This window comes from Poecilia reticulata, chromosome 2 (genome assembly GCF_904066995.2).
Source record: "Poecilia reticulata chromosome 2, P_reticulata-male-v2, whole genome shotgun sequence".
Taxonomy (NCBI): domain Eukaryota; kingdom Metazoa; phylum Chordata; class Actinopteri; order Cyprinodontiformes; family Poeciliidae; genus Poecilia; species Poecilia reticulata.
The window spans coordinates 10,346,425-10,360,880 of NC_088831.1; the positions used below are offsets into that span (position 1 = coordinate 10,346,425).

Below are 14,456 nucleotides of genomic sequence, written 5' to 3' on the forward strand. Positions count from 1 at the left end.
AAAACCTTAATACGGTTTTCAGCCCTACTGGTGAAAAAGCAGAAAAACAGTACAGAGTTTGTGAAATTTATACAAATAAAAGTCGAAATGTGAGACGTAAATTTGAGCATCGGCAAATCTTAATATTCAGGCTTGAAATGGATTTTGGACTGGACTTTGACTAGGCCATCAGAGCACATTAATGTGCATTCTATCCATTCTAAAGTTGTTGCTAGCATCTTTTTACATTACAACTCCACCACTGACTGCTGTGTTCCTTGGTCTTCATGATGCTGTTTTTCTCTCCAAAAATACATAATTTCCCTTCTACTTTACAACTTTACTTTGTGTTGGTTTATCATAGAAAATCCCCAAAATGGGATAAAAAAAATCTAATGTGTGCATACGATTTCAAGCTACTGTTCACAAATGATTCAACAAATCTCTGCACTGCAGAGATGCTTTTTTGGAGAATTTTTCTCAATACAATAAGACAGAAAAGAACAGATAACAAGAGAAAATTGCAGAAAAACTTCTCCTTATTAGCGCTTCAAATATTGATATAAATGCAAGGATGTGAGACCAGCTCTTTAAAACAATATCTCAGCTGAATCACGGAGGGTTAACTTCGAACCCGGCGTTATCCATCATCATCGGATGCCCCAGGTACAGCTATATAAATCACCTGAGTGACCTATATAATGGGCAACTGTAGGGAACCTTCATCATGGAGAACTCGCAAGTCCGTCTGATGAAGTAGGCAAGAATTAGGTTAAAAATACCGCCGGGAATTCTGCGCTGCGGTAAGATACATAACTCCTTAAATTACTTAACTTTCTCCCTTTTTTTACTTTTCAAGCTAGCAAGACAGTGCTGTAAAACACAAAAGAAAAACTTACTTAATCATTTAGTTCGGGAGACGTTTACAAACTCTGGAGATGTGCTATTTTCACACCTTCCATTACAGATGCAAATTTAATCCCAGGGAGGAAACACCTTTCTGCTCCCTCGTGGGGCAAAAAGCAGAAAGAAATAGACGCACATGAGCTCAAGCCAGTTGAGAATGGCTAATTAAGGTGAAGAGCAGGAAAAAAAGCAACGCAAGATTATTTTCTTTTACACACTTTTAAGAAACTTTGTCGTGAAGAAGTGGGGTAGCTTTCATCTACCTTTTGCAATCTAGTGGCATTTATAGCAGATAGTGTGTTTATGTGGGCCAAACTGGTCCGCTTCAATCTTCTGGAAACATCCAGAGGAATTAAATCTCAAGGCCACCAGAGGGATAGCATTGGTAGCACAGCTGCAATTATTTCACTGCCAAGTTTACCAGTGTTTTTGCTGCTGCGTCCAAACTATTTCCTCATGAATAAATCGATAGAAAAACCCCCCAAAAGCATCACAAAACACAAGTCTAACATGACTTAGAAATATCAGACTTATTCATTGAGATGTTGAAGTGTTAGGTTGTTCAGTTCACTTGCTGGCCAGAAAATGTTTGATTTTTAGGAAAGAAAACATAGAAGAAATAAAAAAAAGTAAAGAAACAAACGATGACGAAGAACCAGAGGAAAAGAGGCGTTTTGAGCAGCAAAAATCTATTTTCCCGCTTTGAGAAGTACTCTGCCGACATTAAGGCAGCGAGGTGGAATTGATCCCAGTAGATTTAAAGAATAGGCCTTTTCAGACGGGCAGAGTTCACCTCACACACACACGCACACACACCCGTTTTAGTCAATTAAACCTGCTATCTTGCCAACAACGTGCACCTTCCTGCACCTGACCCTGCTGTTGCACACTTTCAAACACGCCAAGACTTAGCTCAAATGCACCTGAAGGCTTTAACATATCCTGAAAACACACTCTCAGAGTAGAAAAAAAGAAAAAGAAAGAGCGACCCCAAAGACATGCATACACATGTACACACACCTGGGAACAAACACACACACCAGAACCCCTGGTATGAACCAAAGAATGAGACTATAATCTCAAGGCTTCTCCACCACTGCGGCGTCTTATCATGTGGCTGAGTTTGTTTCCTCTAAAGCTCAGAGCATCGATCGGCGCTGATGCTGATGCCGGCGGCACTGGGAAGATGTGGGGTATCTATCTGTGTGTGTGTGTGGTGGGGGGCTGGCTTTGCAGGATAACAGCCAACCAAATCAAACAGGCTTACTGGTCGGGGCCTGGCACTAGGAGAAAAAAAAAAAGAAATCAATGTGCCCAGCAATCCATTTACTGGGAGCTGGCCCCTCGGAGTGCAGCTCAACCTGCACTATTGTGTGTTTGTGTGTGTATCTGCGTAGGTGGGATGGATGGACAGAATGGGAAGCGAATTCAGTTTCTGAACTCACGCAAACACCAAAAAAATAAAAATTTTAAAAAAGCCTATCCCCCCCTTTTTTTTATAAGAAAATAAATATAGCTCACATTTAAAGTCTCCTGTTAGGCATGGAGGTTGAACATTTTCTTAAATGTTAAATACAGTAAAAGTTTGCTTAGCACTTATCCCTGAAAGATAAGATGGCATAATTTTATCTGCTCAAGTATAGATTCGATTTTTATTAACAGTTATCACATTTTATCAAATCAAATACTTTACTGCTTAACAATTTGCAGGTAGGATTGACAATTATTAAGTTAAATAGACCTAAAAAAACCCCAACATGATTTAGCTTGACACTGCTAGCATGCTAACATGCTAATACGCTCAAGCGAGACTAAATATGTATGTGAACTTTTCTTCCTCCTTTATAACACAGTTTTTTGGGGGGGAATTCAGGCTTGTATCACTGTTTGTTAAAGGTACAGTTGGTGAATTGCCGAACAACTCACAGCAGAAAACAAAATGAACCCAATGACATATTTCTGTCCAGCTAGCATGCTAAAGGAAGATTATTTTTTTTAAATCATGTTTTTAATTCTATCATAACAGTTCAAATGTTTCTAAATAAATTAAATTTTCAAATAATGTCATAAAGGTGTTACTACCTCTTGCTATTAGGTTAGCTTGTACATAAAAAAATGCACTGCAGGACTTACCTTTTGTCTGCATTAATAACGTCATGGCAGGTCGGTAGCAGCCATTTTAAGAATGTTTTATTCCTTGTTGAACTTAAAAACCTTACCTATTTTTCTGTAAATCCTTTTTGAACACGTTTATCCACACAGACTCCAAATTTAAAATGAAATAAAGCTGAAATACGTCCTAAGCGTTGCTAAACCAGCGCTAAACTAACATGCCACCCAGAACAAAAATAAACTGTGTTTTCTTTAATGAACAGAAACAGGTTTTGTAAGATTAAATATTTTTGTTGATTGTTTCAGCTTACTGACCTGTTTAAGTGGCAGCTGGGCCAGCCATGTGCTCTCCAGTATCTCCTTCCGCTTGGAGGCAGGTGCATCGCGGACGTTCAGGAACAGCTCATGAGCTTTGAGGCCACAGTGTTGACAAATGCCTTGCTCTGCCTCCAGGACGCAGGAACGCATGAACGTCTGGCTGGACCGCAACTGGAATTCCTCCTGGCATCTGGAAGGAAAACATCATCAAAATGTCTGGACTGGAACTCTAGCATTGCAGTAGCTGTGATCGTGCAGGAGAAACCAAATCGAAACATGTCATTGATCTGTTTTCACTGTAATTTCTGTAAATGGTGGTAATCTTGGACCTGTGGCTGCAGAATCGAGTATTCCAAGGTCCACCTGTGGTAGGACAGGCATGCTGGCAGGAGAGGCACAGAGGGACACCCTGACTGTTCACAGCCTGCAAGTAGCTGGGCTCTGAAGATGGTTGCTCATCTTCTGCTTTGCAAGACTGCTGGTCCAGTCTGCAGAGTTCAAGGAGAAGAAAGATGTACTTCAAAACAGAGCTAAATTACATAAAGATTAGAAAATCATCAGAAATTGGCTTTTACACCAGATTCAGCAGCACTTTTCAGAGTAGAAGCTATTAGTGTGGGCAGAAGATTCAATGTTAGCTAATTTCCAGTACCAGAAATTTTAAAGAAAACTAGATTTTAACAAAGATATGTTGATTCTGCTTATTCAGGCTGCATAGATTAAAGAAGAGATTAGAATAATTTTGGCATGATTGAGAATTTATTTTTTTTTAAATATACATTTCTATATAGGTTGATAGAATTGTTTTGTTGTTATTTATAGGTCCTAAAGATAAATTGAAACTGGATAAAATTGATATTGACACGTCAGATTACTTCTATTTTAAATTATGTAAATAATTTACATAACTATTTATATACTGAAGCATATAAATGTGAGATAATGCAGAAGTAACCAAACTATTAAACGTATCAGAAAAAACGAGATGCATTTACTGAAAAAATCAAAACAGTGTATGCAATCTAATCTTTTTATTAAGATGACTGCTGCAGCAGCACACAAAGTGAAGCTACCTTACAACAGTCTAAATTCCTGCTTTTTCAGCATCAGTAGAGCAGTGAAAACAATTCAATACACATTTTCATCCAATACAAATGAAATCAAAGCATTTCTGCAAACACAGACTTGGGGTGGCATATAGCTGCAGTCTGTGAAATACCTTCAGACTGTTTATATTCATGAAGCTGATGTATCATCAGCAACAATCCGAGTGTGTGTGTGCATGCTTGTCCTTTTGGCAGGGGACAGCAAATCTGGGTATCTGCCATGTTTTCCCAGCAGGGTGCTAGAGCCACATTGGAGCGGACAGATGGACTGAATTCTCTTTCCCCGTGGTTTACAATTCAGATAGACAGAGACGGGAACAAAGAGCCAGAAAGACACCGCACTACAGAGGGAAATGCAATCATTGAAATAGAGAAGAAAACCTTCTAAAAAAAGGAACCTTGCTGCTTCAAAGTTGTGAAGATACCAAAAAATTGGAAGCACCAAGAGACAAACCCAGTGCCAGTACAGTAAAGTGGATGAAAGGGATACAGAAATAGACTATTTACTGGTGTCCCCAATCTGAAGCAGGTCAAGAAAACCTTGGAAAACTTCAATTTTAACTGAAAGGGGCAACAAAACCCAAATTCTTAGCAATGTGTTTTATATTTAGCTTAATTTAAATTCATGCCTGTACGTGGAGAATGTGTGCCGCAGAGCAGCATGGGGCAACTTCATTCTTTAAACCTCGGAAATCACACAACATGCCTTCAGCAAACGGCGCACAGCATGCTAATGTTTACCACCTCAGCTCGCCTCTGATGCTCTATAGCAAAAGGAAACCAGAGAGAGTAGGGCAGGTCCAGCTGTCAATAAAAACACATTTTAATTTATTTGTTGCTTCCTGTGGACACACCGGTGATGCAGAGTTGAAATAATTAAGAGAAAATTCCAGGTTTTATTCACCGGAATTAATGAACAAATGTATGAGAAACGTAAACTAATTATGTTAATAAAACTGAATAAATGAATAAGTACTGCATAACAGTACACTAGGCTAATGTTTCACCTAATAATAAGGATTTGGATTGGGATCTGGCAGCTGCAACGAGACTGATGCAAATTCTGCTGGAGAAGGCGATTTAGTGCTACTGCAGACAGGAGAATGCTGTCAAAAACAGGCAGGAGAACTTCTTTTCCACAAACAAGTGAGACTCAAACTTAGATGAGTCTCACTTGAGCTGCAATATATATATTGTGGATTCTTCTGCAGTCTCACTTAGACAAAAAAAAATCTAAGTATTTTACCTCTGCATTGCATTTTTTTCTGATTGTAAAAACATAAACTTGCTGTGAATTACTTTCTGTCTCATTTGTTAAATGTAACAGGTTTTTTTCCCCCTGAATTTTTCAAGGCGACATGCATTATCTCTCTACGGTTTATCCGTTTAAAGCCTGAGAAGAACACTGAGATTTTTAAAACCTGGACTGTTAAACATTAATATTTTTCTCAGCTACAATAACAGAAACAATAGAGATTATTTTCCCCTTCTTTTGCGTCTTTTACAAAGAGTGTGTACTAAAGCAAAGAACCAAAACCAGCAGCATAACGTGATTTGAAATGCTCTCATTTCAACACCGTCACTTCCTTGATTGACACAGTGATGCTAGCTTTAGCCCTGCATTTTCACACTCTTGAGCTTTGTTGACGAAGTTAAAGCTGTATGTTGAGCTAAAGCACTAATCCTAAATGGCGCCCCTCAGGCACACCATGAACTCTCTCTGTGTGGAGCAGCAGTTGTTGTGAATGCTGTGTATTTGTGCGAGAGATGGAGTATTTGCTTTAGGTTTCCATAGAAATATTGCCTCCTGGGGTGAGCTGGTTGCTGCATCTAAATGGGTGGATTGTATTATGGGCTATATTTACTGTACTAACACACTCGGCAGGCCTTTGCGCCTCTGCCACGCGGATCTCCATGGAGACGACTGAGGGGGAAAAAAGGAAAATAGTCTGAATCCCGAAGTGGAAACCATATAAGACAATCCACCTTTAAGTACAAACCATAATAAAGACCAGATATATTAGCCGATCAACTTATAACACAGCACCAGCAGCCCTCTCGACCCCACTGAGGGACAAGGGTGTCAAGAAAATGGATGGATGGATGGAACTTATAACACGTCATCCCTGCAAGTGCTGAATAAATCTTGTCAAAATTTCAGTATGGAAGATGCTATTTAAGATTTTAAGAAACCTTATCCCACGCAAAATATCCACCCACATTTAACCAACCTCTCAGAAGCAGGCGGGGAGTGTGAATTGCCAGATCTCCTCTTTGTGAAGAAGTTTTCCTTGGTGACCACACGGACGCCACCTCCTTCTTCCCGGGCTTTGCTGAGGGAAGCCTCGGCCACCTCCTCTCTGCTCAGATACCTGGAAATAGTGGATTTGCAGGTGTTACATAACTATGGCGGCTTATTAGGGCCAAAGTAGATACCAAAAAAAAAAAAAAAAAACAGGAGTAGTAGTAAATTTCAGCCAGCAAACTCTAGAGAAGACTTGGAAATTTCTGAGCGAGAAAATTGTAAAAATTGCGAGAAAAAAACTCAGAAATTTTGATATTAATCTTAGATATTTTCTAGAAAAGACGTGGTCATTTCTGTGTACTAAATGTTGTAAATCTGCAATATTTTTTCTTTTGTTTAATTTTGAGAATTTGGACATTTCTGAGATCTAAAAGTCCACTTTTGAAACTTGGAAAAATTTTCAAAAATTTCGACTTTACAAGCTCAAAAAATGTCCAAATAATTTCCAGAAAATATCAGAGGTTAAACTCAAAATTTCTGAGTTTTTTCCGGCAAATTTTCAACTTCTCAAATTTAGAAATGTCCACGTTTTTTCTATAAGATCTCTGAGATTAATCTAAAAATGTTGGCATTTCTACCTTACAAATTTTCAATTTTTGGAGCTCAGAAATTTCCAAATAGAAAAAAACATGGAAATTTCTGAGTTTCAAAACTTGAAATTTTGCAATTAATTTCATATATTTTCCTAAAAAAACGAAAACAAAACTAAAGAAAATTATACATTTTCTGAGCTCGTAAAGTCTAAACTTCTTGACTTATGGAGTCAAAAATTCCTGAGATTAATCTCAAAATTCTTCAGTTTTTTCTCAGGCGGGAGAAAAAACTCCAGCCATAGTTAACTGAAAGGGGCGACAAAACCCAAATTGTTGCCCCTTTGGGAGGAGAGAAATTTCCACGTTTTTTTCTAGAAATGATCTGAGATTAATCTAAAAATTTCTAAATTTTTTCTCACAAATATACATTTTCTATCTACAATGTCCCTTATACGCCGCCGTACATAACAGGTTGATGATGACAGCTGAAACAGAAGCATTGGGGAGTAGTTGCAGTGAAATTAACAATTAAACCGTCTCTGGCCAGCAATAGCTCTAGTTACATATGATTGGACATTTTAGTTGTCCTCTCTGGTCCGCAATAATTTAATGCAACAAACACCACATAAGTGGTAAAACTCAAAATCATTACCTCAGAGGCACCAAACTCCTTAAATGCTCAGATTTTCCCTTCTATTTCTTATTTCCTATTCCATCTGAGCACATATATTCTGTTTGTCTTCTTCCCTTGCGAATCCCATTACTATTGCTGCTGCTGAAATCTAATTTCCCCACAGGAATCGTCAATCATCTAATCTAATCCCTCTCTCCCTCCACGGGTTCTCATGGCCCTTGTAATACAGATGCCAGGCATGAAAGCTGAAATTGCCCACAACTTTACACGCCAATCTGGCAGAATTAAAATGACCCCGGCGTGTCAGAGTTGAGACAAAATACAGCGGCAGAAAAAAGACGCAGAGATGTTTGCTCTGGACGGGAGAAAATTGTAGTGGTCTTGAGAGAAAAGTGACCAATCAAAAATATCCAGAACAAACATTAGGGGTCTCCACAGAGGGATGGTACAACCCCTCGAACGGTCTCCACAGAGCAATTATCCGTCCTCTCTTCTATGAGCTCTGCAGAAGCTCAGCGGCGCGCTATTTCTGCTCCTTCTGCAGGCAAGTACAAATACAATGACAAAATACCCTTTTGTTTCACCACCTACGTACCAAAACTGTGGTGTCAAAGCCTTTGTCTGGCCACAACATGTTGACACTTTGAAAAGAAAAACTACATACTTCTTTCTAAATATTTTAAAAATGCATTTACTAAGATATCAGTCTTAGAAGATGGCATTTCTTTATGTAGTAACATGTTTGTTAAGTTAATATCAGCTATATTCCACCAGAACTGATTAATTTCTCATTTGGTTATCAATATTATTCCTACTATTATTATCTTTTTATATAATTTGACAATTTCTATGGTTTCATGTGCTTTTCATGATAAATTAATCAAATATTCAACAATTATGAAACCAGTAATAAAAATTACATTAATTATGTAGATCAATATTTCACTTACTACTAATCAAAGGCTACTCTAAAGTTTTGTGGTTTTCTGGAGGTTAATTCCAAAGCTGAATAGAAGCTGAATGCTTCTATTCTCCATGTTTGGTTCTGGTTCTGTGGATGCATAGCAGAACCAGAATCATGTTATGTTATTTTAGCAGAAGGAGGAACATGTGCTGCTCTTCTGTTTTAAAAAAAATTACAATCACACCCGCTATACATCATCAGGGTTTCTTCCAGTGTTTTATAAGCCTGGCGGGCCACTAGGCTTTACCTGTGCCCCCACCAGGCTTAGCATTGCTTATTTATTTAAATCTTTTTTAAATGTTTGCATTTTTTAAGACTCTGTAGTTGGTGTTCAGGTGTAAATCTTCCAGTCTTTCAATAACACATAATTATCAAAGGATATTTTCAAATTTCTTGTGAACTTTAAACATTTTTTAACTCAAAAACACAACGAACTGCTGGATGAATGACTGCCCTAGCGCCCAACACGTTTTCTCTTATTGTGAGAATTTCATACTGGTTTATGCTAAGTGGGAATCAAATAGGGAATAGAAACTCTTTACAAACACAAACCACTGCATCCTAGATGCATAAATGAGCGTTATCATAGGTCCTTCCTCTCTATTAGACTGTATAACCAGTGCTGATCATACCAAACTCAATATGTTCTTTACATCCCTGCTGTTATTTGCATAATTCTTCCTGTGTTGTTGTTTTTATGCACAAATACACGTGCACATAATAGCCAAATCTATCGTACATACTATTCTTAGCTTCTGTACACCTGAATGTCCCAACTGAGAGACAATAAAGGTTATTTCTAATGAAAACTCATATCAGTTACGTGTTAAAAAAAAACAAAAGGAGAAAGGAGAAAATAACTGGTCATGTTTCAGCGTTAACTGTGTTGTATCAAGCAGGGAAAAATGGATTTATCGGTAAGATAACAAGCCAGAGAAGACAAAAATACAGATTAAAAAGATGAGGCCAAGAGGCATCTACAGGGTGGTGTGACCATTTTACAGGCAATCAACTCTGGTGATGAAGATGTTCACTAATTGCGGAGCGGATCAATAATTAATGTATCTTCCAAGCATTTGTTCTGACACGTATGTCAATTCTTGGATTTGCTTTGATTAAACTTTACAGCAGCCAGACTCGCAGTGGCCCTGAAATGGCTGAAACAAAAATCAATGAACAGAACGCTTCTCCGAGAAAACACAGAGAAATATTAATTTAATAATGCCTTAATACGAAAACAAATTTTCAGCCACAGATGAGATAAATATACTGAGACCGAATGAGTTACTTGCTTTTTCATGTTAATTGGAAGGTGTTGCCACTGTACAACTCTTTTTTAGTTTTTTTCTAACTTGGCCCTGCAAACTTGGCAGCAACATTTATATGCATTTACACCAACTCCATCTGGCCAGAACGCTTCTTTGGGAGCGATAGGGAAAAGAAGAAGAAGAAGAAGGAGAAGAAAAAAACACGGCGAAGATGGATGGCAGCAGGCGGAAAGTGGAGGAGAGACACATCAAAGTGGAGAAGTTTCTCTGGAAGCTGTAGGGAGATGAGGAAAAAGGTAAAGCCTTCATCAAACACAAGAGCTTCCTTTGCTTCAAACGGTCCCAGCACAGAGGCGGGATGAAACGAGATACCATATACTAAACTGGAGTCCAACTGCGCTGCTGGGGGAGCGTGGATGTGTGAGCATATTTGCATTTTTTAATGCAGCCAGGAGCCAGGGCAGTAATTCTGTATACTGATGTGACTTCTGCCCCTTTCTGATGAATTATACTTCCTGTTATGATTCATACCAGTGAAAAGAGAAAATGCTCTCTAATTTGGTAACTTCCAATTATATTCTATGGAGCCGCAGGGTTTCTGCTACTATTTGATTGGGTGTGAGCTTATTTATTACATTGTTTTAATGTTTATAAAAATCAATCATGTAATAATTTATCAAAACTGATCTGATCATAATTTGACTCAACTTTTAACATTTCTGTTACATGAGAAATCCTTAAATCTCCTTGGCAACCATTCAGCTGTACAAAACACAAGCAATGCCTTTGAGACGTTCCTCAGCTCCTTCAAACTAGCCAGCAGCAATTGGCAAACACCTGGGGGAACTGCTGACCTCATTACAGGAGCCACTTCTTATTAAAAACGTTGTTAAAACTTTAACAGAGGTGCGACGTTGTGATGAGGACTTTTTAAAGAGACAGTGACCCAATTTCAAGGAGCTAAAGTAGGAAGTAAAATTTATTTTAAGTAATATTTGATATTTATAGTATCTTTATAACAACTGAAGTTATAGTCATAAAACTGACCCTTTGAAAACTAGCAACAGACACTTTTACACAAGTTCTTTTAACAATAAGAGCGACTAAAAAACAGCTATCTGTAGGCAACATGAGCACCACAGTAAATACATATATGTTTCCCAAAAAGACCTAGTAATATACCCAATATTTTCTTCTATAGTTTTGACAGCTAAAGTGAATTTAAAGGCGTGATAACCAAACAGCAGCTTTTCCTGTCACAATAACAAACTTATTAAACGATATTGTTGTTTTGAGACCGTTTTCAAGTAATATAATAACAATAATGTCATAATAATGCAAGAACACATTCTCAAAGGTCAATAAACTTGAAATGCTAATGAACATTTAAACACTGGAACTGGAAGACATTTAAAAAATCCAAAATAAATAAGGAAAACAACAGAAACAACATTAAAATCTCTTTAAACCAAATTATCTTTCAAAGAAGGGAAAGTTGAGACCAAAGAATCAGACTGACAACTTTTATCATCTAGTTTTTGGTAAGAAGAAAAAAGAAAAAACAATAAATCAAGCAAATGAAAACTATTGAGTTTCTTTTAATTTATCATGCGATGAACTGATTTATTGTTTATTATGAGAGGCCTGGAAGTAGCACAGCCTAAACCCAGCAGTCAACCGGATCATTTGGAGGCGACGTTCCACTGATAGCCGGTTGAAGCTCAGCTGCAGGCGCGCCGCTGCAGGGTCATGGCGGCAGTGGGAAGCTGACAGAGCGTCAGGCTACGTCCAGGCGGTTCTGCAGGACCCGGCTCAGCTGTGTGAAATCAAACTAACAAGCTGCTGGTTCGGTGTGGCCCAGCTGAAGCTGCCTGATTGATTGCTGCTTTCACAGTACGCACGTTCTGCAGCCTTATTTTCGGCGGCACACAGGAGATATTCTCAGTCGGTTTTTTGATGTGAAGGAAACAAAGAGTTTCTAATTCACACTGGACATGTGCAGACCAATTATCCTTAATATTAAAACACCTGAGAGGTGAACTGACTGCATATTAACAATCTAATTAAGCGCGTTGGAAAACCATGGATTCATGTTTCTACAGAACCAATTTAATACTCTGGAAAGATTGTAATGTTATACCAGCAAAGCTCCTTTCATTAGTAGAAGCAGCTGGAAATCTATAGAGGTCCAATAATGCCACAATTCAATAAACAAATAGATAGTTAAATGGTCAACTAAGTGTTTTATTGTTCATTAATTACAAAAAACCTCTGTTTTTATGTAATAAAAACAATACTGTTTCTAAAAATCTTACATAATCATCTCACTATTTAATTATTTTATGGTCTATATATCCATAAAAAAGTGGGCGGGGTTTATAGGAAAAAAAAAGTCAATATAATATGACTAAATTTGACAATTTATATTAGAAAACCAATTAGATGTTACAGATATTTAATGAGCCACCATAACAGCTTAAGTGACCTTGGAAAGGTGTAACACAGGAATTATGAAAAGATTAAAAAGCTAAGAAATATATATAAGCTTTTAATATAAAATTAGTTCAAAATTTAAAAGAATAATTTTGGCATTTTTGAAATTATTTATTTCCAATTTTTTGCTAAGTGTAAAATATATCACTAACAATTTAAGTGTCTCAAGGAGAGGACAGAATCACCTTAAACTGTCAACAATGCAAAGACAATAAACCCAACAATGAGCTCTACAAACACACCGTACATTGAAAAGTGTGAAATCCAGCTGATATGATTGTTGAAATACTGTGTTGAAAAAAAAGAGTAAGATTCCTTGTTATATAAAGAACAATCCATCATGTGGAAATGTGTTTAGCTGCTTTGGAAAAGAGTTTGAAATTTGAGTTTCAGCTTGAGATTTCAATGTACATTGGGAGGCTAGTGTTTCCAGCTGGGGATGTGGAGTCAGAGAGGTGTGGGTTTTTTATTAGGGAAGAAGAAAGTAATAAGTTATGGAATCAGAAGTGTGGGATCAGGCAAGTATGAATAATTCCAGACACCAAAAAATTAGATAACTTGGTCCCAATGGAACCACTGTAAGTCTGAATAATCTTGTTAGGATTATTCTTAAATGTCTTCAGGACATTCAGCAGCTACTATCACAACGTGAACAATTGTTTGGTTTTTCAAGATGTACTGTCCTGGTGTGAAGATTAGCTTAAACAGCAGCTTTTATTGATGCAGTTAAACAAGAGTGAATAGATTTGAATTTATTTAGATTTTTTTTGTATTTGTGTCTCTCATAGACCACACTCTGCAGCTATCAATGTACTTCTGGAATAACACCGGCTGAATATCTTCCTCTCGTCTTGTTGGCAGAAATATAGTTCATTCAAAAAGATTTAATTCCTGGTGCCGACATGGCTTTTGAGTATAAAGATTCAATAAGGTTGAGGTTGGGGCCACGTCAAAGGTATATTAACAAAAATACCTTTGACGTTTGTTTGAGATGGTTGTCCTGCTAGCTCACCCAGCTCTATTCAGTTTCCAACATTTGACTCTAACTGTCTAGACAGATTCTAGGAACAAAATAAACAGGTTAGGACGTTAAAAAATCCAGAAATGACCGAGGTTGAGATGGAAGTTGTTTGAATACCACTATACCTCACTATAGCAAAGCTACTTTACACCAACATGGACTAAGAGGATCCCGACCAAAAAAATAGGCTCCAAAATGTTCATCAACCCTGACTTAGCAAAACTACAGCTGTTTGGCCACAACAACAAGTATTATGGGAGTCATGGTGAGGCTTACAAACTACACCACACTGTAGCAACTGTAAAACAGGGTGGAGGCAACATCATGCTTTGGGACTAGTAAGCTAGCAAGTAAAGTTACATTGAAATTCTTCAGTTTCACCTTCAAACATGGTACTTGCTGGTTTCAGCAAGTCAAATTTAAGAATTTTAATTTTAATGCCATCTTGAATGAAATTTAAGACTGAAGCAGGGTTTCCCTCAGTGTTTTATAAGCCTTGCGGGCCACCAGACTTTACTTGTGCTCCACCAGGCTTATCATTGCTTATGTATTTAAGTATTTTTAAAATGTTTTCATTTTTAAGACTTTATATTTGGTGTTCAAGTATTAATCTTCCAATCTTCCAATAACTTTACATAATTATCAAGTGATATTTTAAAATGTCCTGTCAACTCAAAAACACGACGGGCCGCTGGATGAATGACTGCCCTATCATCCAACCACAAGCCTTAGCAAGTTTTCTGGGGGAAACCTTGCCAAAGAAGCTATAAATACAGGAATGGCTGGGGGAATTTGTTACATTACAATCAAGCACAGG

The 14,456-nt window shown here is 37.6% G+C and overlaps 1 protein-coding gene across 4 annotated transcripts in view; it reads right to left on the bottom strand.

Annotated features, from left to right (window-relative positions):
- zranb3 (zinc finger, RAN-binding domain containing 3) overlaps positions 1-14,456 on the bottom strand; it is a 99,280-nt gene that overhangs the window by 18,214 nt on the left and 66,610 nt on the right. For all 4 annotated transcript variants that reach the window (XM_081617066.1, XM_081617064.1, XM_008428541.3 and 1 more), the window contains exons 18-20: positions 6,653-6,793; positions 3,645-3,803; positions 3,313-3,505 (exon numbers count right to left, since the gene is read on the bottom strand). In XM_081617066.1, coding sequence (XP_081473192.1) covers positions 3,313-3,505; positions 3,645-3,803; positions 6,653-6,793 — 493 coding nt within the window. The remainder of the gene's footprint in view (positions 1-3,312; positions 3,506-3,644; positions 3,804-6,652; positions 6,794-14,456) is intronic.